This window comes from Falco cherrug, chromosome 5 (assembly GCF_023634085.1).
Source record: "Falco cherrug isolate bFalChe1 chromosome 5, bFalChe1.pri, whole genome shotgun sequence".
Classification (NCBI taxonomy): Eukaryota; Metazoa; Chordata; class Aves; order Falconiformes; family Falconidae; genus Falco; species Falco cherrug.
In genome coordinates, this window is record NC_073701.1 from 40090197 (window position 1) to 40115183 (window position 24987).

At 38.7% G+C, this 24987-nt stretch overlaps 1 protein-coding gene across 2 annotated transcripts in view; it reads left to right on the plus strand.

Moving 5' to 3' along the window:
- The window catches only part of TMTC2 (transmembrane O-mannosyltransferase targeting cadherins 2), a 254213-nt gene that overhangs the window by 122150 nt on the left and 107076 nt on the right, over positions 1–24987 (plus strand). For both annotated transcript variants that reach the window (XM_055712368.1, XM_055712369.1), the window contains one exon: positions 20965–21793. In XM_055712368.1, coding sequence (XP_055568343.1) covers positions 20965–21793 — 829 coding nt within the window. The remainder of the gene's footprint in view (positions 1–20964; positions 21794–24987) is intronic.

Below are 24987 nucleotides of genomic sequence, written 5' to 3' on the forward strand. Positions count from 1 at the left end.
ACTGGCTACTGTAGCAGTATGAAAACCTGCTCTATCTCAGTATTGCTCAGTCATGCCGTTCACTGCAAGTTCAACGGTTCACTGCAGCTAAGTTAGTTAGGTGCAATGGACATCTTCTCTTAGAGGTGGACATTTCCCACCTGTATAGGCTTCCTTGCTGGCCTGCACATTTGTGGCCTCACGTGGCTCTTGTTTGCCTGTTACGCCAGATGTGCAATCTGTTAGGAAGTTGCACTGAATGCTTCACACTTACTTAAAAAACTTCCATAAAATAGCATGACTGTTGGCCTCCTGGGACAAGGCTAAAAATCTGAGGAGGTACCCAAAGCAAAAGGTCAGATTCCACAGGTTTGACCGGCTCCTCCCCTGCTGCTTCCCTCCTCCTGCTGTCTGTATGAGTGCTACACCTGATAAAGCACCACCCGGCATTTCTCAGCAGGGTCATGAGTGCTGAAAGCCCATTAGTAGATGATTGACAGCTTGATGGAAGTGCCTCAGCTGGACCACGATGGCCAAACCAGGCAAAATTCCCACTAGATGTATTTATCTAGGCATTAATACAATTAGACTAGTCCATTGAACAGGTTGTCTGTATGAGTGTCAGCATTGGCAGTGCAATTAACACAAATTGATGATTTGCAATCATTGTGGAAAAATTGTGTGAGGGCAGGAGATCACTTTCTAAATTTCTGAAAATTATTTGTTAATAATTTTTAGGCTTTTGTACAATACCTTGTTTAGCCTATATAAAGTGCTTTTTACATGATGTAGAAACAAACACGTATACCATTGCTTTAAGTTACTCATCATTGATAGCAGACTGTTAGGATCAATTTTTGGAAGGTAGCAACTTCTTGTACAAGCTATTTCTAGTAGCCCCATGGCTGTACAAAGTAGCATCCAAGACTGACATAAGAAGGTAAGAAAAACTAAGCTAATTCCTAACATAGGCTTTACATTCCCAGAGATGTATATGTAACTTTTTTCAGGCTCATATTCCTATTTGAACTTTGCTTCCAGGATAAAGCACTGTATAAGTTGCCTTTGAACATTGCTTCATGACCAAGCAGAATGTCCACATCTCTGTCTTGGTATAAAGGTGGACCCACTGCTGTCCCAGAGGTCTTGGCCTGTATCAACAGCTTACATGGAGAAGAGAGATGCTGCCTTACAAAGTGGAACTCTTGTAGACATTCAGTAACTTTCAATGTTTATGGATCAAACACACATTAACTGTACACATTTTGCTCTTCATGTTCACTGTCCAGTTTCTTCTAGATGCAGTGGAGGAATGTGGGGGGGGGGAATTTGAAATCAGTTATATGTGTGGGTGAATTATTTAGACTGCTCTGGTTTTCCAGTTGCTCATATTCGCCAGTATCTGCTTTTTTTATGGGTGACACTGTTGAAAAGACATGTGATTATGGCTGTGAAAACAGCAGTTAGGCATATTCAGTAATACTTTTCATTTATCTGTCTGTTTACAGTTCAGACACAAACCAGTGAAGGCTTAGGGGGAAGTTTTTGACTTTGGATAACATAAAGACGATTAGCCAACCAAAAATACCTCAAAGTAGCTTCCTTCATTCTTCATTTGTTTATCCACCCCAAAAAAATAAGCTTGGATTTCTCAAAGCTGTTTTAACTATCTTTAGACTCTACTAGAAACTTTCAGGCTTATCCCTAAGTAGTTAATGAAACAATGAAGGTAGCTAATTCACAAAAGGAGATCAGTTTGTGTAAGCTGGTGGTTATTGTCAGCTGGAAAGCATCATGATTGTCTGAAGAACAGTTGATGTATTCAGCCAAGTAAATTTATCATTGTAATGTTAAAAGGGGGGGGGAAGAAAAAAACAAAACCGAAGAAAAATACCAAACCTCTCAAATTACAAAAAAAGATGCATTCTCTTTGTGTTACAGAGACTGTCTCTATGTCTAGCAGGATGGGATAGTGTTTAAATAGTTTTTCTAGCAGCACTTCCAGCCAAGTTCTTGCCAATGCATTGTATGAGTGTGCTTTCTCTGCCTTCAGTATCTGAAATTTTTCTCCAGTCTGAACAAGGATATAATCTATCACAAATGTCACTGCTCTAAACACCTCACCTTTACTCCACTTACCGGCTCATTTTTCATCAGCCTTGCTTTAGGCAGTGTTGCTTCACTGTCACACAGGTGCCTTGCAAAGCTCCTCCTGCCTTGTCTTGCTTACAGCTGCCCTGCTCTGCTCTTCCCTTACTCCCTATTGATCTGCAACCAGAAGAGTTATCCCAGCCAGCTGCTAAAGAGGGAGTTTTCAGGTGGGGCAGCTGGTGGGAAGGGTGAGGAGAGAAAAGGGGTCTGTATTGCACTGAGATTCAAGGTGGGCATGGGAGGAAGAGCTGGGGCTGATGTGGGAGGTCAGGGAGTTTGCTGGAGCAAGCTTTTAGCTGCTGCTTCTGCTCAGCTGGAGCAAATGCAATGGGTCTCAGGAGAAGTTCCTGTATGATGTCTTAATCCCACCCATGCTTTGTTCAGTGACATTTCTTCAGAACACCCTTCCTGAAACATTTTGCAATGCCCTTTGAGGAACCTGACTATTAAACTACTGGTGAAAAGTTTTACTAGGTATTTGGAGGGGAATTAGTTAAATGTTAGCAAAAAAGAACATAGGAACAAAAGTATTAAAATGCAAAAGGTTATGTAGCAGGAGAAGTAAAGGGTAACTTTACTGCAGAATTATCTAGTATCTACATTTGGCCTTGGTACAGTGTTCTGCAACTTTCTACTTTTTTTGCTGCTACTTGATTTTTTGGGGGGTTGTTGGGTTTTCTTTTTTTTTTTTTTCTTTGCTTGACTAGCTGAGTTTTGGGATTGCTGGGTTTTTTAGTAACAGTATTCGTTTTGCATGCTCTTACAATCTGCAATCTAAAATGCAGTTACTGTGTAGGGGACAATTAGCATGATTTTAGTTGTGTATTTTCTGAGATTTTCAATGGCATGACATAGCAGGTATATGTTGGCTATTCAGGTAGTTCTGAAGAGAGTTGAATGGTACATTTTCAAGCCAGAAAGATTTAAAGCTGGGCCATTATGATTCAGTTATGGGTTTTAGAGGATATAAAATCACATTGCTGAGTCAAAAGAAACCATTTTTCCTCCCATCTATTTTGGGCTGGAGGCAGAAGTGTTAGTGTGTCAAATTATTTTAATCTGGAGAATTTTGATTAAAGTTCAGAAAGAGCTTGCACATTTTTAGTTGGTGTTAACACAGTCACAGTGACATGGTCAGGACTGCGAATGTCTTTTATTATCTGGAAACCTATTCTATGAAGGAGGCAAAATGAAGTTTCAGAAGATTTAAAGCGTAGTGTTCCATTCTTGAAAATGTGTTCTTCACTTGCTTGTACAGATTTCTTTAGAAAGCAATACACTTTCCATTTATTAAAACAAGCTGAAATGGTCTTCCTTCTTTACTCTTCTTTTTTAATTTGTCTCAACCCTTCCGTTAATGTATGGCACAAAAGAATTGAGCAGAATGGTTGCATAATGACACCTAATATGTTAATACTTGAAAGAATAGTATTTAAAGTATTCAGTCATGTGGATCTGTCCAGATCAAGAACTCAGTCGCAGCATAAAGGGTTTTGGGGTGACGTTTTTAACATTCCTCATATAATACATCAAAGCACAAGTATTCCAAGAACAACCCAAATTTTTTATGCTTTAACACACTGATGGGTCTGAAGCAAAACCAATGTGCCACTTCTCCATTTGTTTTTTATTGAACAAAGGATATTTGCAGGGAAAAATTTCTCTGTAGTGATGCAAGTTACCTTGAGTGTTAGCTAGATGGCACTGAAACATGCTTGTGCTGCTGTATTAAAGTGACTTGTTTGGAGCACAGTCTTTGTTAAATGAAATTTCAGGAATCAAGTATCTCTTAGCTGCTTCTCCTTTTCTCACCATACATGTATATCTATAAGTCTTCATCTGTATGTATTTTTCTTTAAAGCATATTCCCGATTTCACAAGCCTTTTCATATCAACTAATTATGTTGTCACAGAAAGACAAAATGAGATAAACAATGCTGGAATTTTTGCAAGCTATATTATATTTTTTGATTTTTATTTCTCGTCAGGATTTGAAAGTCCATATTTTAACATAAAAAGGGATACCTTTTTTCTTTCTCACTGATTGTAAAATTACCTTTTCCAGGCTTACAGCTATAGAAGGTCATCATGCTTAGTATTAACGACATTTTAAAATACAAATTCTGCATGAATTGCAATTGTGGGATAAAAGAGAAAAAATACTTTCTGAGAGCAGATGTTCCAGCAATGCTAGCTGCATCATCAGAAATGGTCAGATACTACCCTGCTGGGAGTCCACTGCTGTCTAGCTTTGTAAATGGTTAAAAAATACTCAGGGCAGGTGAACTGATATAAAATACTGCTTTTGGGTGGCTTCATGGTAAAATTGAACAAATTATAGCATTCAAAAAGCAAAGTTAAACCACATTTTCCTTGTTTGTGTTTCTTTTCAGGAAATAACTTCTATTTCTGCAAAATCCTTAGACATCCTGCATTATTCTGTACTCATCCACAGTGACTTAAAGGACCTTAATGCCCATTTCTGCTGTCTCACCACTTACCACCTTGTCAAGCTGCCACTGTAGTCACTCTTGCATTTTTTGAACTAATCCTCTGATATGCTGAACCATTTGTAAACAGATATTTACTTAAAGATCTTTCTAGTTGTACTTTTTTAGAATTATTTTTTAATTGAAGTTGGATTCTACACAGCCAAATTGTTTATCAGGTTCCTGTCCTGAAAGGAACTGATTAAAAAGCAATAATTGAATCTGGTGGGGAAGTGGCAGGTCATGAGCAAGTGTACTTCACACCCTATATGCTCACGTTGCAGCCCTGGGCAGGAGTAAACCCCTCCTGGACTGTACCCTAGCTTAGATCCCTGGCCAAGACAGCCCAGCTTTATGGGGATGCTTTTTAATCTTTTCTCTACTCCGTTTGGAGCCAAATTTCCTCCTAGGTTGATTTTGCTGCTGACCTTAGAGAAATGCTAGATTTTTGCTGTTCGTTGCAAAATGTTTGTTGGTTGATCTTTTCCATTTGGAAAATCAAAGTTAATGCAAAGAGAAGTTGCCCTTTTCTTTCTTTCTGTCAGGATCAGTGACATTTTCTAGAGCAAAGATGAACCTCTATATGCAAAGACAGTACTTTCAAGAAGGCATCTCATATAGTTCCAATTGGTGTATCAGTTTTCTCAGCATTTTAAGTCTTATGTCTTAGGCAGGTGAGGTTGTCTCTGACAGAGACAGAGCTCTGAGGTAAGTCCTGTTTGGACCTTTTCCTTAAAGAGAATACGCCAAGAATCATTAAAACTTCTATGTTTTTTTTAATACAAATGCTAAAATAAAACAATCTCATGAAAGAGAGAGAGAACAGATTTGCTGGGCGACATATACTCAGATAGTTGTGTTTCAAAGTAGGTTTTGGCCTTGCCTACTTTTGTCCTTGCAAGGGCAAGGCATCTTATTTTTCCCTTGTTTAGATGGATCTTTGTGGTCTCTCATAGGTCTCCAGAAAAGTCTTCCTGTTGTCTCTGAGAGCTGGTTCTCTACTTTTCTCAAGCCTCCTGTTCTCATCCTCATGGCTTGTTGCTTCCCACAGCTTTCCCTGTTGTCCCCTGCACTGCAGCAGCATTTCCCACTTAGGTGCTCTCTGAGAGAGATCTCCTTGCTCCTCTTGAACCACTGCACAGCTGCCTGGTAAGACAAGCGGTCATCTCAATGCTCTTCTGACAAGCCGCAGCCCTTTAACAAAGCATATGCATACTTTAAACTGTGAGCAATGAATTATACACTTCTTACATCTGTCCCAGTGAGGATCTCAGCTTTCACAGAAAAAAAACCAACCCAAACCAATACACATGGTCCTCATGGTTTTGGCCAGTGCTTAAGAATGTAAACCTTTTTAATCTGGGATTTCAGAAAGCAAATAACAAAAAATGAAATGAAGTGGATTTTCTTGTCTTCCAGTTATTTCTGTGATAAGATTCAAAGGCTGAGTGTGGGTTTTAACAGGAGTGAGGTCAGTCCCAGCTGTTAACGTTCTTGCCTGAGGGAGGTCTGTTGCAGACAGTAGCTGTTCTTCATAACTTCACTTGGTTTAAACCCCACTTCATTTATACTTGCAGTATGTGGAAAGTATGTAAACCTTTCACAGGAGCACTTGGGCCAAGATGCAAAGAAGGAGGCAGGGGCACAGCTGATTCTAAACTGTCATGTTTGACCAAGTCCGAAAGGTGGGTCTTCAGGTCCTGTTCATCTGTTGTGTGCAGTTGAACAGGGTCTCTAGACACCATCTGTAAGTCCTTCAGCAGCTGCTTTTAGGCATACGCTGACAACAGTATGCAGAGCACTTGTAAAGCCTATCCAGGTCTGCATATACCTATGCTTTTGTGCCATCGGGATTTCGGAGTGCTTCGTCGCGCTTGTGCTTTAGCACACTAGGGCTACCATATGCACTGTGAGGTCTGAGCAATGAGTATGTGCTCAAATAGATATTAAATTAAATACTTATTCAATGAGATACCAGAGCTCCGGGCTCCTGCAAAACAAAGGACTCAAGTCATGCTTAGTCATGCTCGTTGTTGTCAACTGGGAACTTAATCAGTGGATTGCATGCAGAATCAATCAACTTTGAGAGAAGAAAAGGACAGTCTTAGGAAGAGAATGTCTGTGTAGTCTGGGGTCTGTCATAGATGACAGATACGGACTGAAATGTGGAAATTCTAGTTTTCTTTTGAAAAGGAGGGCTTTTCCATGTTTCTGGAAAGTCAGTGAACAAAAGGAAGGAAAATATATTGCCTTATAAAAAAAAAAAGGTCCAATTGCCTAATTCTTCCATTTGTGTTGAGGGTGGAGTAAGTTTTCTAAGGAACTTGGAGACTAGCCTAGATGTAACTTCACCCAAAGTGCTGGTTTCTGTGGAGCCCATGCTTTAAGGCATTTAACTTTCAAGTATTTAAGATGTTGATGCTGAAAAATGGAGTCATTGGAGTTTTCAGCATTGTGCTATTTTTAGAATTCTCATCGTTTAATGTTAGAAACATTAATCTCAGGAACCACCTCAGACAAACAACCCAGCAATACTGAAACAGTTTGTTTCAGAGAAGTACAAATACAACTACAGAGTAGTCTTTACAGCTTAGTTCCTATCTAAATATGTGAATTGTGGAAGATGTAATTTTTAAAAACTGGAAAATTGTCAAGGTCCCTTCAGAGGGACTCCTGAAAAATTTAGCAGTTATTTCTGTCCCTGCATGTATTTTGGTTAATTATTTTTATGTTCTTGTGCAGATAAGAAATAATATAATTTGGAGGTATGTAATTAAAACTGTTAGCCTTTTCAGTTAAATTTTTTCATCACTGAAATGAATATTGTTAGCCAGATAGATAAATCCATAATGCATGACTATTCCTACTCTTTAAAGGTTATCCTCATTTTTTCTCTAAGCAAGGTCAGGAAACATATTTGCTGCATTGATTGGCAAAGTTGAGAAGTACATAAATGACTAACAACTTCTGACTTTTTTGCAGTGTATTTACTATCTTGGAAATCAATTAAGTGTGGTCAGACCCTTTCTGTGACAACCCAGGGTGGGTAATGATAAAAAAATCCCAGGTAGCCTGCCACGCTGATTCCTCCTGAGCCAGAATTCTATGCAGAGAAGGAGGTTTGAAATTTGTTACGTGGAAATTAGTTATGTCCTGATTAGGCAATTGGGGAAAAAAAGAACAGAATAAAAACCCTTGACATGCCAAGTGATGTAAGTGGCACTGCATCTGCCCCACTCACAGAGGGAGGTGTGTGTATATGTATGTGTGTTTGTGTGTATGTAGTGCAGTCTTCACTAGGAGTCTTGGCATTTTAGTACAAATTGTAGTAGTCCTCAAGTCTTACTTTTTTACCCCTAGATCCTCTTTAGTGTCTTCTGGAACCACTGTTTTAGTGACTGTGCAGGTTTACAGCTTTGTAGGTGGAGAGGACTGGCAGTAGGAGGATCTGAACATGTTAAGTGCTGCAGTAACTTCTGTTGTACTCACTCAGGATAAGCAGAGTTTGGGTCTATGTTAAAAGAGTCAGAGCTAGCCAAACTGCAATTGCTGGCAACCACTCTGAGAGCAGGTATTTGCAAGTTCAAAGACAAGGAGAAAGGAGAAGACAGAAGGAAGAGGAGTCATGGAAGAGATTCTCAAACCAAGAAAGTTGTTTTTCTGGTTTTGTTCCCGTATTCAAATATATTTCAGTCTCTCTTCCTTTACTTTGTGATTCATTTTGAATAGCTCTACAATTGAAGACTGTTGTGCATCCTTCTGCTACACCCCCACCCCCCGCCCTTTCTTTTCCTTTTTCTTTTTGAAATCCATACCTTCCTCTTTGGGAAAATAAAGGCAAAACTTGAATGTCTGCTTACTTTAACCCATTACTGTTCTCCTTTATGCCTGTGTGCTCTTCTCTTGGTTTATGATCTTTGTTTTTCTCTTTTAAATTACTAATTTCTCTTGCTTGTGAGATTTCCTTCCATTCCCATTACATTTATAGCTTTTTACCCCATATCTTCCCCTCGCTAAAGAAAAACTAGTTGCCAAAAGTTCTCAATTCAGCATTATTTTACGTTAAAGGAGAGAATTCTGGTATTATTTAGGCCATTTCTGTGTGAGGCAAGAATTTGTTAGAAGTGCTGTGTATTAAAAAGAGAGGAAATTCCTCATGTCCTTCAGTTGTATTGTGCTAAAAACCTCATTTCTGCTTTGCACACTTCAGCTGAAAACGATGCAACAATGAAGAGACTTTTTTCATAGCTAGAATTGCCTTCACTTCTCCACGCTTTTTTCTTCCTTAATAGCAAAAAGCACTAGTGTAATTGTCATTGTGATGGTAAAAAATAAAACAAACTTGATTGGAAGGGTGTAATATCTTTTATCAGACTAGCTGTCCATTTTTGGCCTATTTTTTTCCAATTGTAGCTTGTGTGTTTTTCTGGCTATGCTGATTGCTCTAATAAAACATTGCGAGCTCTTCCTCCATACCTTGCCTCCCTCATATGTAAGAACAATAAGTCTTGTCTTTTTTTCTTAGTGAGATTCTGGCAGAGAAGTTCACTGGTGATGGTTCAAAACTAATTAATTTTTTTTGGTTTGGTTATTTTTGTAGCAAAGTAGTAGCTGGATTTGTCATCTAAGGGCTTCAAGCCCAGTTTGTCTGGACTTGCTCTGTATCTGTCTACCTGAATACTTAAACGATAATACTCTTGAAGAGTAAGTGGTAGGCAGTATGGGTTGAGATGCCATCCAGAGGGACCTGGGCAAGCTTGAAAAGTAGGCCCATGTGAACCTCATGAGGTTCAACAGGACCAAGTGCAAATAGTAAAAAGAGTTACTGGTGAAGAAAGATTAAAATAATCAAAAGTTGTTACTTAGGTTGGATATATGTGCAGCAGAAGCATGTTAGAAGAAAGTTTCCAGATTGCTTAGTAAAAGAGGTCACTACAGTCTGTAGTGCTTAATTATTTGTATAATTGACATGAGGGAGCAGAACCTTCACGTGCACCATAGAGAACATCATTACAAACTCCTGGTACTTTTACAAATATAGCATCTGAATTTAGAGGCAGTAGGGAAGGATTAGAACAAAAGGAGACAGAAGGTGGTTAAGCTATCTGCTTGATGTAATTCAGCATATTTGTGTCAGAAGAAGCATCTTGATCTGCTATCAGGTGCATTTCATTATACTACTTGTAGGAAAATTTTTTGGAGTGATTTGAAGATAGCTATTTCATCCATGAGGGAGAGATGTAGAAGATTTCAGAGGGAGTCTTAAGGTGCTTTTGACAGGAGAGCAATGAGCTGTGGGTGATGAATCTGTGGGTTGGGCAGATGGTTTGAAGCACAGACAAAACACTGGCAGTGAAGTTCATCTTACTATCTGAAGACTGTCCAGGAGCTGAAGATGTGCATCCTTCCAAGGGACAAGGAAATATGTCACACAGCTTTCTGCAGGAATAGGGAGTTTGGGCCTTTACTAGCATGACATCTAGGTAATTTATGTACTGACCTTGAAAACAAGCAGCTTGTGTAGAGTGGACGTTCTTAAGACTGCCAGGTAGGAGGGCATTTTGTGGTCATATAATCCACTGTGCATGACAGCTCAAAGACTTCTTGTTTTAATGGAAGCTATGTATCTTATGTTTAGTGGAACGTTGTGTGGGTTTTTTTTTTTCCCAAGACTTAAAAAAATGAAAACTTGCTACTTAAGGTATAATAGTTGTAACTGCTGTTACATACGCATTGCCATTACAAGTCTGTTTGCTGAAGAAGCAGGGCTCTGTGTGTGTTTTGCTGCAATGCATGGCAAGAGCACAGCTGTCCTAATGATATGCTTGGGAGCCATGGTTTGATAGGCATTTTTGGTAGCAGTCATGGTTTAACAAAGTCACAACACTTCCTTCAGCTTTCCACCCCCATACGTTGTTCTCTCCATTGGGCTTACACAGTGTCATTTTGTGCAAAAAAACCTGGTAACACTGAAAAGAACAGAAAATAAATCAATAAAAAAATTCCTAAAGCATCATTGCTATCTCAGTTCTCATACTATGAAGAAGCCACAGTCTAAATTTACAGAATTTAGAAATAGAAAACAAATGTGATTTGAGTCACTTATGCCTGCATTTTGACTTAAAGAATTCTGGCATACACTGGTCCGGTGTAGTCTTCTCACCTTCCCACTGCCGTCCTTCATTAGCAAACACCAGCGTAATCTGAAAGCAAGGTGATTAATTTCTGCCACGCAAGGCCCATATGTCCCTGTATCATGCATGAAGATTGTCATATGGGTTACTGAAATTTTTTTATTTGTAAATCGTTACTGGGGGCTGGATTTAGCTTTGATCTGCACTTGGATTATGGGGAGGACTCAAGTTTGTGTGTAATTGAATTTGAGTCATCAGCACACATCGTGGTGCCCTGAAGGGGAGAGTGCTTTAAGGAGGCAGGTAACTGCCACAGGCTTCTGCTGAATTTGTTGAGGAAAGTTACCTCTCTGCTCTTTTGTTGCTGTTTTGCCAGACAGTGTCTTGCTTCAGGGCACGATTTTTTTCTTGTTTGCAGTATGGAGTGCTTGACCTTAGGCAACCTAGTTTAGTTCACTAAATCTTTCTAACTTGTTTATACTGAATTATGTCTATCTTATAATCTCTAGAAATCTGTGGTTTACATTTGAAAACGCTTATTAAAAACAAGCCAAAAGTTCAAAATAGGAACAACTTTGAGGATTTTTATTTTGATGGTTTTACTGTAGCAGAAACGTTCAGTGATGTGGGTGTCTGCATAATGTAACACATCCTCTTCCAAATCCTGCCTTTTTTAAATTCTTGAAGAAATCCCACACTCATTAAATAGCTTTCTATTATGATAACTTGGAGAGAGAACTGCCGTACTTCGCCCTTCCCACTGAGTGAAGTCTCCTTATAAATCATTTCTTTATGGCTCCAAAACACTGTGGTTCCAAACTTCACTCGTTAAGGAGACTGGAATGAATTTCATAATGGCTGGCTGTTGGCACTGGGACCATGCTAAGGAAAGACTGTTGCGTTTACTTCTTTGATGCCCTGAACAAGCTTGCAATGCATTGGACCTACAAACCAGGAATTGCTAAGGAAGGCTGTGTGTGTGTGTGTGTGTGAATATGGATGAGTGTGTGCATTTCCATTTGCACAATTTTTATTTCTTCCCCCTCTGTTTTGTCCAAAAAGCTGAGAAAAATGTTTTGATAATGGTACTGAATGTATTTAACCAAAAATAAATTTCTTAGTTTCTTCTGAAAGAATATATACTTTTTAATTTCCTTCAGAGAAGCTGAATTGTTTTACAGCTAAATGGATTTGATCAGAGACCATTACGTAGCGGGAAATATTAAAGATCTTATTGTAAGCTAAACAAGACAACTGTGCAGGCTTTCAAATATGTTTAATGTAATCGTTTAAGGGGCTTCAGCATAACTCTTACAGTACCAGTAATTGACCTCTTTTAACTACTTCACCCCCTAATAGTTTGGTTGAGTGGTATCTTGGTATTGGTTCACAGGAGATTGCTAACTACCACATTTCTTCACATTAGCTTAATGGAGAGTAATGACATCTTGTGATCTGAAGTTAGTTTTGTCATCCATATGCTGCTTCACCATTTTTCATCTCTCTTTATTTCAATTATTAAGTATTTGGTTTTGCATTACTGAGGTCAGTAATTTCTTTACCTTTAACTCTCTCTGTCTCTGATTCAGACCCTAGTAATGCAGTTCATGTTTTTAAAAGGGCTGTGCTTAAATATCCTTTTAATTACCCCTTAAAAAGGTACCCAGACCAAGGGTAGAAAAAAATTAAAAAATTGTTTTTAAAATTATTTTATTCATATTTCATGTGTAGGGAAGTAAGATAGAGGACATTATATTCAAGGTATTCTGTTACTTTTATTGAATGTACTTTTGTGGCAATTCTCTGTTGAAGTGTTCGCAGTTTTTATTATTGGCTAAATGTTCTTATATTTCCACTCCTGTAATATCTTTACAGCACTCTTTGCTATCATTGGGTAGTGATTACTTATGTAGGTAGCTAGTGCTATTTGCTGCAAAAAGTTTAATTTGTTCTCTCACTTAATTTTCCAATAGGTATTCATTCTCATTTCTATTTATTGAATTCAAAAGCTTCCTCAGTACTTAACATAGGACATAGCAAGCTTTCTCTTCTTCAAATTAGTCTTTTAGCGTAGCTGATTCTATAAGAGGCTAACTTGGCCTAATAAAAAACAGGAACAAATGAAATTGTTATTAAAATGTTAATTTTCTCAATCTTTCTTCTCTGACATTGCAGTACTTACCGGTCAGGTTTTACGAAGGTTGTTAATTTAATTTGTTTTATAAGTTGGGTTTTTATTTCCCCTCCAATGTGTTAGTCTTCAAACATCCAAGCATATATCTCCAGAGTTTTACTGCCAATGTTTCATAGCTACCCGATTAACTACATGGGAGGCAAGACTAGGTTAGATGACAGATATGTAGATGTGCTTCAGACTATTTGTTTTGACTAGGAGTATGAGAGGAGTTCCTGTCAGTATGCTTGGAAACCAAACTTTTCATCAATCACGGTGACCTACTATTTGTTAACAATCTCTTCGTAACTTTTGTCTGCTGTTGGCAGTGACTTGGAATCTGGAAGGTATGTATTTCTCAATCTGAGTCACTTTCCTGAAGGCTTTCTGTGCCTGGTAGTCATTGCTGTGTTGCCTTTAGCTTCTCCAGTTCTTTGTGGTTCCCACTGTTTGAAATGTGATGCTAGTGTAACATAGAATAAGTAGAAATGATACACAGATTGCATCCAGACCACAGGAGATGTCCTTTAGGCTGTTATTTATAATAAACACTGCATCTGAAGTAAATGACTAATAAGTGGCTGATACTGTGAAATATATTCTGGCTTCTAAAGGTACTGACTTCAAGAATAACAGTCATGCTACTTGTGAGTGTCTTTTGGCCATCCTCTAGTACCACCTCATAAATAAACGTATTTTGTGGGTGGGTGTAGAAGGAGGGTGTGGGGTTGTTTAAATAATTTTTTTAGTCACAACATAGCCTGTGTTCAGTTTGTCACACAAATAGGTTCTGAATCACTTAAAAATTCTTTTCCCTGTCTTGCTGAACCAGTAGGTCTGAAAATATCTGCACCAAAAGCAGCTTCAATTTTTTTTTCAAACAAAATAAGTGACTACTTATATGATCTTAAATGAATCTTGGTAATATACAGCACCCTCTGAGTTGATAAGCAGATTTTGTATTTCACACGACTTTTGATATTATCTGTGTTTCTCTTTGAAAATGTTGTAGGTGTTTAAGCTTTACTAGAAGATTTACAATTAAGTGTTTAAATTCATAAGATATTTTCTTTGTTATAACTTCAAGATAACCTTGCTGCTTGTCCTTTTGTTATATTTTAGAGGTACAAATAAAACAAACAAAGCACCTCAATTTTTCAGATGGCAAAGGGAAAAACAAAAAACCACATAGAATGCTGTTTGTTATCCACTGTAGAAACTGGCTTTGTAGCTTGATGGGGTTCCAGCTGATGGATTTCTATTACGCCTAGATAGGTTCTGTCAAAACTGGAGCCAGCTTGCTATTTGTACAGAATTCGATTATTGATGACTGACTTCTACTGGATTGATAAAGTTGCTTTGTCATTGCCAGAGGCTTAATCTGGGATTAAATTACATTTTTGCTCATAAAATCCATTTCTATTTGCATTAGTCAGTTAAAAAGTGTGTATCTATTCCGTTCTTACAGCGTGTGTTTTCCTCCCACTGCATATTAAACTAGCTCTTAGGTTTTAATTTTCCCTGATTTGTATCTTACTAATTTAGGAAACACGTGAAATGTGCTGCCATAATTTTTGGTGGTGGGTTTATAGGTGGGATTGCAGTATGTACTCTTAAGAGAGCTGTTTAATGCTTTGCTTTTCTTTTTCTTAACAATGCCTGTGTGTTGTACAGGACAGCAGAACAAACTTCCTTTAGAAGAAAAAAATGCATGTCTATCCATTCAAATGAGCAGGGCTTTAGTAAGTTGCCAGTACTTTGTACAGGATGATTAGTTCAAAAGTACTGCCAGATCAGATTTAGTAGGGAACACAGGGACTCAGCCTTGTATACTCATTTTCAGGTGTGTTTGTTACTCAAGAGGACAGCCTGGCTACACAGCAAGTACAGCCTTTGCCTTTCCAGTAGGACTGGAGCAAAGCTTCCTTTCTTTTTGGGGCTCTGCAGGCCTACTCATCAAGTTGCAGGATGAGACCATCCTGCTTCCTTGTAGTCCCAATGGCAGAGGTAAACTGGTGCTGTTTCACAGCTGGAATTTTCCTTGGTTCCCTTTGAACTTATATGAATAGCTCTGTCACATTCCTCTGTGTAGTTCCCTCATTTATTTCTGAAAGTTCTGTGCTGGAACCAGGCACATTTAGGATTTACTAGTATGGTGAAGAGTGGAAGGATTACTTTACATATCTTGAAGGGTGTGCTTTCATCTGTAGTCTCAGTACAGTGTTTACCTCTTTAGCAGTGGTTTGAAAGAGTTGCTTGTGATCTGTGATAATCCCTGATGGTTCTCTGAAGATGAGGCAAGTACTTGTTCCACATCTCGCACTTGTGTATCTTTAAGCAGAGTTGCCCCTGCCTTTTATATAGGTTTATTTTTCTAAGCATTTCTGTTTTTTTCAAGATCATTTTGAATTCCAGTTCTGCCTTCCAAGATACTTGCACATTCAGTGAGCTCACAGCATTTTGGCTAGTGCAGAAAGTGCAGCGCCCTTCCTTCATTGCAAAACCTCTTGAAAGAGACAATGCTTGTTAAATGAAAGGCAGCTATGACTGTTGGCCCACATATCTACCTGTGCAGTGGTAACAGTAGTGCTGGACAGCACTGCTGAGCAGTCTGGCAGTTCAGGAATATCTCTTGCTCCCAGTGCGTTTCTAACTTCGTCTGTTTATTTTGTGCTCTTGCAGATAGATGGATTAACCCTGGGATGCTATCCGTACTGTCACCATTGTCACGCTGCATTTCCCTGTGTAGACTTATCCTCAGAAAGAGCCTTCTCTGTTGCACTGATCATGCGCGCAGATTTATGAAGCTAATGTAATCTCTTCTGCTTTTCTACTACCTTGAGTCATTCATACAGTTTCTGCTCTTAATACAATTTATCTTTTCCCCTGTAGTCTTTATAACCTTTTTCAGTTGAGAAGTTAGAGGGTTTTTTGTTGTGGGCTTTTTTTGTTGTTGTTTTGTTTAATTTAACAATTCTTATTAAAGAATTAAAGATTTTAGAGGAAGACTTTGGGTGATTTTTAAATGCCAGTATTTATAACTCAAATTTAAATTTTAGTAAGGCAAGTCAACAACAATAAGGACTGCTTAGTTTGTGCTATTTGCTAATAATAAAAATATGTACATGTGATCTTCAGCTGTTTTATGAACGCACTGATCACCTTCTTGAGGAAGAATTGTGTGGGTTCATAACACTAGAAGTCAATGTCATTAAATATGTACAGTTGGTCACAATATTGGATAAGCTATAGACAGAGTTCTAACTCAGAGGAAGAGCCAACCTTCAGGCCAGTTGTTGTTTCACCAGTGTAGATGAGTGAACCTCATTTAGTGGGTCATGCAAGCAGGAGCAAACTGGACAGGTGGAGATGGTGCAGTAATGGCCACTTCCAGCTCAGTACTACGACCCAGCAGGGCTTGTGGCAAATAGCTTTGTCTCTGGTGGGGATACATTCTGAATTCTAATTCAGCTCAAACTTGGCTGAGCTGTGATCCAGGAGACTCTGCATACCATGGAAACAAGATACTGTCAGTCTAGTGATTTGGCAGCGTTCTACTACTTTGGGAAGTCCCCATTCTCAAGCCAACATATTTTCAAGAAGCTCTCAGTTGGAAAAGAAACTCCTGTGTGTGATGCCTGGTGACATACCCACTTTATTTTCTGCATTTCCTGAATTCTAAAAATAACATTTTGTGTGTGGTTAGCCCCAGTGATTTTGATATCTGGACTGTCTTGATCATGTGCCATATTTAATGCTTCTTTGTGAAAAGGACAAGGTGAGTTTAAAAGAATAGTGTCATTTGAAAATGCTTTGGATACCGCTTAGGTGATGACTGAGCTTTGGCAGGGGTTGCCCAATCAAGAGATCTGCTGCAGTGCCTTATTTAAGAGCAGTATAATGGACTGAGAAATTAGAATTTAATGCAAGGGAAATATGCTATGTGGGTGGGTCATGCAGATGGATTTTGGTAGGAGATGAAAAAGGTTTCTGCAGTCACAAACGCTAAAATTGCACTGGTGGTACTTGACTGTTAGCCAGCAGGAGAGATGTTGAATCTGATCTAAATCAGTGCTCATTTTTTCCCCAGATGAAAATGACTACTTATGAAAGGTTAGAGGATTTATGGGAGTGTCAAAACACACAGCAGATGGGCTGGTTTAGGACTCATGAGTATAGTAATCCAAATCCTTTCTGCCAAGTATTACAGAGGATCTCTTCCTGCTGCTGGGCTACACTAAATGTATACAGTCGAAAGAGCACAGACTGTCAGGAGGCTCAGAGGAAGAGTTGCTAGTGAAAGTGCTTGTCTGAGCAGAGTTCATCTTGAAAGCACTTTCTTCACAGGCAAAAGTCTACTGGGGAGCTGTTTATATATTTTAATAAATGCTGTAACCAGTTTTTTTTTCCCTTTGGTTTGCTATACAAAACCTGGAAGAATGTAAAGCCAAAATGTGAGCTAAACCTTTCTAATTATCTCTGACTCTATTAGTACAGAGTGATAAAAGCTGTGCACAAGTCATAAATGTTGATAGAGGAAGAAGGGAAATGAGTTGCTCATTCCCTTTCTCAGCCAATGCTATCTATATGTGATTTAAAAGAACAGAAAAAAAAAAAGGGAAAAAAAAAGCGCGGTATCCTACTTAAAATTGTTGTGACAGAAGTTTGTTAAGGACAGTTTTAGTCTTGATTTCAGACTGATTCCAGAGGATCCCCTCTGAAATTGAACATTCACAATGGCATGTCAGTGTTACACAGGTTATTGGTAACTAGTTAAGATGTAGTTAGTTTCAAAATACAGATACATCCCCCAGATATGTACTGGAAGTACAGTACATAACAACCCTGAGATCATAAGCAGCAACTTTGAGATCTAAGAGAACATTGTGGCCAGCAAGTATTAAACCAATACAACAATGTAAAGCTACTGGCTTTCGAGAAGGTCCATGTCTGAAATAGTTTCTGGGGAAGGATGCAAGCCATTCGTGTCTGAGAGAAGAGGGTATTTGCACTCCACTCCTGTAGTCCATTAATTAAGCTAAAGAGTCCACCAGAGCTCCTTATCTAGATAACTTAATATTTTACAGTATAATAAATTGATATGACGGTGTGGAAAAACACCTGCTTGGGTATCTCTGAGCTCCAGGAGTGAATGCATAGATATTTCATTTGACACTGGTGTAAAATGTTTTTTTGGTTGTTTTTTTTTTTAAATATTGTTAAAGCATGAAACACAATACTGCATATAGGTAAGTTGTGTTCTTTGCAGAACGAGGAAGTGTGAGGATCCAGATCTTGCAGATCTTATGGTTAAAAAGGAGGCTGCAAATAGTTACTCCAGCAGGGAGGATGGATTAGCTCCAGGCTGGGTACAGACTGTTTGCATTTCTAGGGCTAGGAGCTAGAAGCAGACTTTTCATTCTTGCTGTTTTATGATGTATGAGGAAGATCTGAAAGTTTTAAGCACATTTTGCTATTATCCACAAGGAAAATCATACCTGCTTTAGCATAGTTTTGTCAAAGAACTTAGTGACGTGAAATTTCTCAGCATTTAATTGAAAAGCACAATAGTTAGATCTTTTGGAAAGGGAGATTTTCTTCCAATTGTTAAGTAATAACAAAATAAAAAAGCAGTCTAAACAATCCATGAAAGCTCCCTTCTGTTAATCAAGTTTCACTTGCTTAGTATTTGGGATGTCTTAATCTTTCAGTGGTATATAGCCTTCCAGCAAAGACCTGCTCTGAATTTTTTATTGAAACACACACACACACATGAACAAAAAATACCTTCTTCCACTTCCCAGTCTCTCTCCATCTAAGCAGCCTTCTCTTAAAAGACTGTAGAAGGGTGAATAAAAAAAGCAAAAAAGGTCACATTTAACAAGTGAGGGTTGTCTATATGCATGTTTGAAGGAAACAAGTTTGAAGATAATTGAGCCAAAGGGGCGGGCAGAAACATTTTCATGTAGCAAAATACCATGGGAATAAAAGGACAAGTTGAACGAGGAACATAAGGTTTTACTATGCAAATCCATGAAATCTGAATAATCTTTTCATTCCAAATATAAACTTGGTTGGGAGTTTCAGTGATAACCAGTTTACACAGCTTTGTAACGTTAAAAGTTTTTAAACATTACTGGCAGTCAGGGATGAAACATTATTTGAGATGAGTTGCGAAGTATTATCCAGCTTACAAATAAAAGTAAGTTGTTGCAGTAAACTTTCCAGGGAATATATTAATCATAAAGTGTAGATGTGGGTTTTGATTGATTTATTAAAAAAATGTTGATTTATCAGGATATAGAAATATACAAAAGCCAATAAATCAAACCAGAATTAATATGACAAATGAAATATGTGGACTTAGGCTTTACGTCACGTATAAAAAATACCAGCATTTTTTAGGTGATTCTGATACAAATAGGTAAATATTCTCATTATAAATTTATTATATATTAATGCTTCCATATTGCCTCAAAATTGAATGAATTAATCTGCCTCACAAGGAAAAATGCTATGGAAATATGAAAAAGAGTAAATTTCTTCATGAGATAAGTAGATAAATTAATTGAGACTAGACCACTAGTTACCTCTTGTAACCTGATGGTAGAAACCTATGAATAATTGACATAAAAAGGAGCAGCTCAATAATCTGTATTTCATGATATCAAGGGAAGATCCCCTCACAAGGGAGAAAAATGAGCTGTTTGAAAGAAGTAAGACAAAACTTTGTGTGAGGTCCTGCTTCTGAATAGCTGAGGAAACATCAAATAACCATCCCAGGAATGTGTAGTGTAAAATGGAAAAAACAGACCTAATAAAATGAAAAAATGATTGACAAATCCTTCCCCCATCTTTAAAAGAATTATTATCAAAGTGCTTATACTGTATCTGGAACAATTTGGCAAATAGGTTTCCTTTTCTTATAGGAGTCATCTGAGAAATTGAAATACAAAAATACACATATTTTTAGCTTTTACAGATTCTTCTGCAAAGAGAAAGTAATCAAAACCACTTTCATTTAAGGCGCCCATGTAACTGAGAGCAGAACTTAAGATCAGTCCTAGAAATAGGTGAGAAAATCTTGCTTGCTGATTCTCGTTAGGGCAGAAGTGGTACATTTCTGCAAGCATTTGAGTAAGTGCGTGCTTTTGGATGCGGCAGGGCCCGGGGAGGCAGGGGGCCCAACAAGCAGCTCCAGCTGGCAAATGCTGCCTTATTATTCCATAAATAAGTGGAGGTTCTTCAAGTTGCTAGCATGGTTAAGTGGAGGCAATTGCATGCATCACATAATATTATTTAGATGTGTATGAAGATGTGAAAGGTTTTAGCGTGCTTATTTAATATGATGTACTTTAAGGAAAAAAATCCAACATATTGTTTGTCTGTGAGATGCAAAATGAAGTGGGGCTTTCAGTTGTAGGCAGATCTGAAGGCTCCAAGTGATTACTGTAGCTAATAGGTAGGAGCTGGAAGACCTAAACATGGAATCTGTGTCTGTTTTCCTCTCTTGCCTTCTTGGAAAGTTTATTTTAGTTCTTGGGTGAGATGCCTTAGGAGAGACTTTCATTAGGGAAAACTGAATTGCAACTTTCTTTAAAGTTTAAATCTAGTTAAGGCAAACTGGTGTTTTGGTCACAGCCAGTAGCAAAGAAAGGGTTTGGGAGGTTATGTAGGAATCATTGTAATATTCCATAAATTCCTCTAAAATAAAGAGTTTTCAAATGGTCACAGAACTAAAACTTAGGCAAGAACTGACAGCCCTAAGATTTCTAAAGGCTTGACTGATACAGGCTTCATAAAACTTAAATGAAAGAGCCCATTATTTTAGTCTATGGTCAACAGCATAACACAACATTTTGTGATCCAAATGCCAGAGACTGAGATCCATAATGCTTTTGTCCATTACAAAAAAAAAGTTGTATGAGATATTTCTCAGTTCCTTTTGTTTTATAATTTACAGAAATAAACACTTGGTTTTATGCTGATAATTTTCTTTTTTTTTCTTCTTTTTTTTTTTTTTTTTTTTTTTCTCCAGAGAAGGAATTTGACTCTGTTTTACAGCATTGGTTTATTGACCTCCTGGGGGACTGCACTGCTGGGTGTCCGCTTATACTGGATGGGAAACAAGCCCCCAAGTTTTTCTAATTCTGATAATCCAGCAGCTGACTCGGACAGTCTTCTCACACGTACGCTGACCTTCTTTTACCTGCCAACCAAGAACCTCTGGCTGTTGCTGTGCCCAGATACCCTCAGCTTTGATTGGTCTATGGATGCCGTGCCTCTTCTGAAAGCAGTCAGTGACTGGAGGAATCTACACACTGTGGCCTTCTATGCTGGACTCCTCCTCCTTGCCTACTTTAGCTTGAAGGGCTCCAGCAATGAGAGCGAATGCAATGGGAAAACTGTAATGAATGGCAAGCAGAATGCTAATGGGCATAGCTGCCACTCAGAGACGGAGTACAAGACACTGGAGGTGAAGTCAAGCTTTGCATCAAAAGAAGAGAATGGTATAAAAAAGCATGAAATGCAGAAACTGCAGCTTCCTTCAACTGAGAACATTGTCATTCTGTCTCTGTCTTTGTTAATAGTGCCCTTTGTTCCTGCCACAAACCTATTTTTCTATGTTGGCTTTGTAATAGCAGAGCGTGTGCTGTATGTTCCTAGTATGGGCTTCTGCCTGCTGGTTACAGTAGGTGTCAGGGCCCTTTACGTCAAAGCTCAAAAGCGCTTTCTGAAGAACTTGGTTTTTTGTTCCACTGCTGCATTAATTGTTTTCTATGGACTCAAGACTGTTGTCAGGAATGGGGACTGGCAGAATGAGGAGATGCTGTATAGGTCAGGGATAAAAGTAAACCCTGCTAAAGGTAATTTTTTCTGTTTATGTTGAATGCTTTATTTGTTCCTATCTGTCTTTGCCTTTGAATTGTTGATTGTATCAGCTATATCTAAAGAGGATACTTTAGGATAAGTTGCAGTAGTGTGTACATCAGTAAAAAATGAGGAAAAGCAGGAATGTGTTTTGATTAGGTATTACAGGTTTGGCATTAACGTGGAGAAAATGAGACCCTAAGGTAAGAGGATACATTTATTTTTTGTTGATCTTAGTTCTGTATTTTGGAATTAAAGATGCATTATTAGTATTACAGACCCCACTCCGGTAATTCTCAATTTGGAATCTGGTATCTATCATGTTAGTGAAGTTTTTTCATATGTTCACCGAATGTTCTGTTCTCTGTGACTAGAAAATATAAGAAATAGTAAAGGACAGCACCAGGGAGGTGCTGGATTTTTTTATTTCATCTGATGCAAATAACGTCAATACTACATAATAAAAATGAGGAAATGAGGTCATATTATTCAGCCTAGGAAATTACTGTAGTTCCTCCTGCATACAAGTACTGTAAAGAGTTATTGTCAAATACTTATGCCTTCCTGTTAATGTATAAATGTCAGCTCTTCGTAACATTGTCCAGCTACCTCTCTCAAAGGTTGTATCTATGCTGTTGTAAAATGTGACTACAGCTAGTGTAAACACATTCAAACAGGCAGTAAACCAGCTAGTGTAGGGATCAGTAACAATGTGTAGCTGTGGCTCTGTGGTTTCAGCATATATGGCAGATCCAGCTGGGAACCTGAACTCCACGCTGCCTGGCTGTACTGCTCTTGGCACATGAGCAAGTGTATATGAGAATGGTCAGAATGCCACCTGTGAGTGCAGTGTAGGCATTGACTAAGCCTTCGTTACTCACAGTTCATCAGAAGTGAGAAGGGATCACTTGATTGCTTCGCCTCTTTGTGAAAGAAAAAATTGACAGTCAGTGCTTGAACATATTGCATGTGAGTTTTTCAGGTTCTGCGCTCAGAAGCCCATTATACGATACAGAGTCATATGCTGGCAGAGGTGCGCTTCTTGGTTAGACAGTTACATCATACTGTAGTCTGAAAGCTGTGAAAGTAGGAGGCAAATGCAGGTGTTACTGTGAGCTGATAGGGAGCAAAGTAGATTTGGCAGATAAGATGCCTTGCAAAGCAGCATTATAATAGCTTGTCAATCATCAGGCTGGTTTTTTTTAACTCTTCCTCACATGCTTTGTTGCCCTAGGTAAACTTATTAAACTTTTTGCTGCAGTAAGTGACTTTTTGTTAACAGTGAACAAGCACATTCCATTTCTTTTTTTCAAAAGTGGTACAAGAGGAGAAGAAATGAAGTAACTGAGCAGCGAGACAGTATACCAAAGTAATTATATGGTGCTGTGAGACCAGTTTAGTGATGATAGAAAGCTTGAATTAAAATATTGGCATTCCTTGGAAAGAAAAGAGTGTGCATGCACTTGATTAAATAGTTAACGTATGTTCCATTTTTTGTCCTTGGTGGAGATCCACAGATATCTCGGACTGTATTAACAGTTAGTTGCCTGCTTGCTTTGAGCCAGTTTTTGTGCTTAAATAAAAAAAGCAACCCCAAAAATTCTGATTTTTGTGCAATAGTAGGATTGGCTGCAATGTTGTCTGGAAATTAGACTACTGGGTATTATGCTCCCAGGAGACAAGGCAAGCTATTTTCATCATACACATCTCAGCATGCACAGACTTACATACATATGATTGTCTGGTTTCTTGCCATATAAGCTGATACCAAGTTTCTTGTAAGATATGCAAAAGCAAAACCAGCATGTCAGTGTGGTGATATAGACATGACTGAGATGACTGTAAATCTCCCTAAAATATCCTGTTAAACTTCTGCTGAATATTTACTGGCCCACACACATTGTAACAAGGCTGGGTATCAGAAACTCCCAGCTAAAGCGACCTGTCACCCAACACTATTGTGAATGCTTCCTAGATTATCCGTGGCTTTGACTATGCTAATTTTATTTTCTATTTCTCATACAATCAGGCAAGCCTGACTGGACTAGACTGGCTGCTAATCCCACCAGAGCATTAGAAGATCAACAATTCAAACTGCTCTTCAGTAATTAAATGAGGTTGATGTAGGAAAAACAATTTATTTTTGTTTGCCCTTTTTTTTTTTTTTTTAGTTTTATGAATGCTAGTGATAAATAGGCTATTCAGACAGCGAGACAATGAACTGTTCAGTCAAACGGCAGAGTGAAGAAGTGTTTTCCTTCCTTTTAGGCTGCTAAAAAGAGTCTGCCACTCCTCATTTCTCTGTTTTCCTCAACTTGCAGCCATTTCTCTTCATGAGTATTTTCTTACTTCTGATCATTTTTGAGCAACAGGACCATTTTCCCTGATGGTTCTCCTGCAAAGAGCTTCTGAACAGTAGCTGCTTCTGCTCTAGGCTAAAACCCAAAGAGGCATCCCTTTAAAAACTGCCTGTGTGGGACCCAGTAAGGAAGTAGAAATCTGTGAAGACCGGCTTTGCTAAAGCAAGGAATGGAGTGCTTTGTTCCAGACCCATCTGCATTCTGGCCTAGCAGGAGGAAAGCCACTCTGTGGCTGGATGCTGTGTGGCAACATTGAGCTGATGCGCTGGACTAACAAGGTCATTTGAGAGGCAAGCTATTCGCATGGGTGCATTTGTGTACTAATGTAGCTAAACTGCTTCAGAAGTGGAGTTGTCACATGTAGGTCAGGTCCTCTGCATTGTAGTACATGTAAAAATATAATCTCCTCTGCTGCTGTGGAACTTCCAGGCAAACTCATTCAGTGGCTTCTCCATCCTCAATCCTCAGTGAAGAAATGGGCGATAAGCATCTCACCAGCACTTTCTTCTCCCCCTCTCATGGACACCTTGCAGGCAGTGCAGGCAGAGAAGTAATGTTCTGCCTCAGGTGAGAAAACCCGTACCCCTGCAGGCAACCACAGCCTTTCTGCAATTTCGATTTCTCCAGGCTGTTCTTGCCAATCGCTAACAATGTGGAAAAAATACTCAAAAGCATGGTCTATGGCTCATCTCTCAAAAAACCCCGAAGTACAATGCAGGAGAGTCAAGTGAGTAGAAGTTGGTGGTGCTGCCTCTGAGCCACTATGCACATCCCAGCTTTCCTGACTGCCCCACTGTGTGACAGGCAGCTGCCAGCCCTTGCCTGGTGGA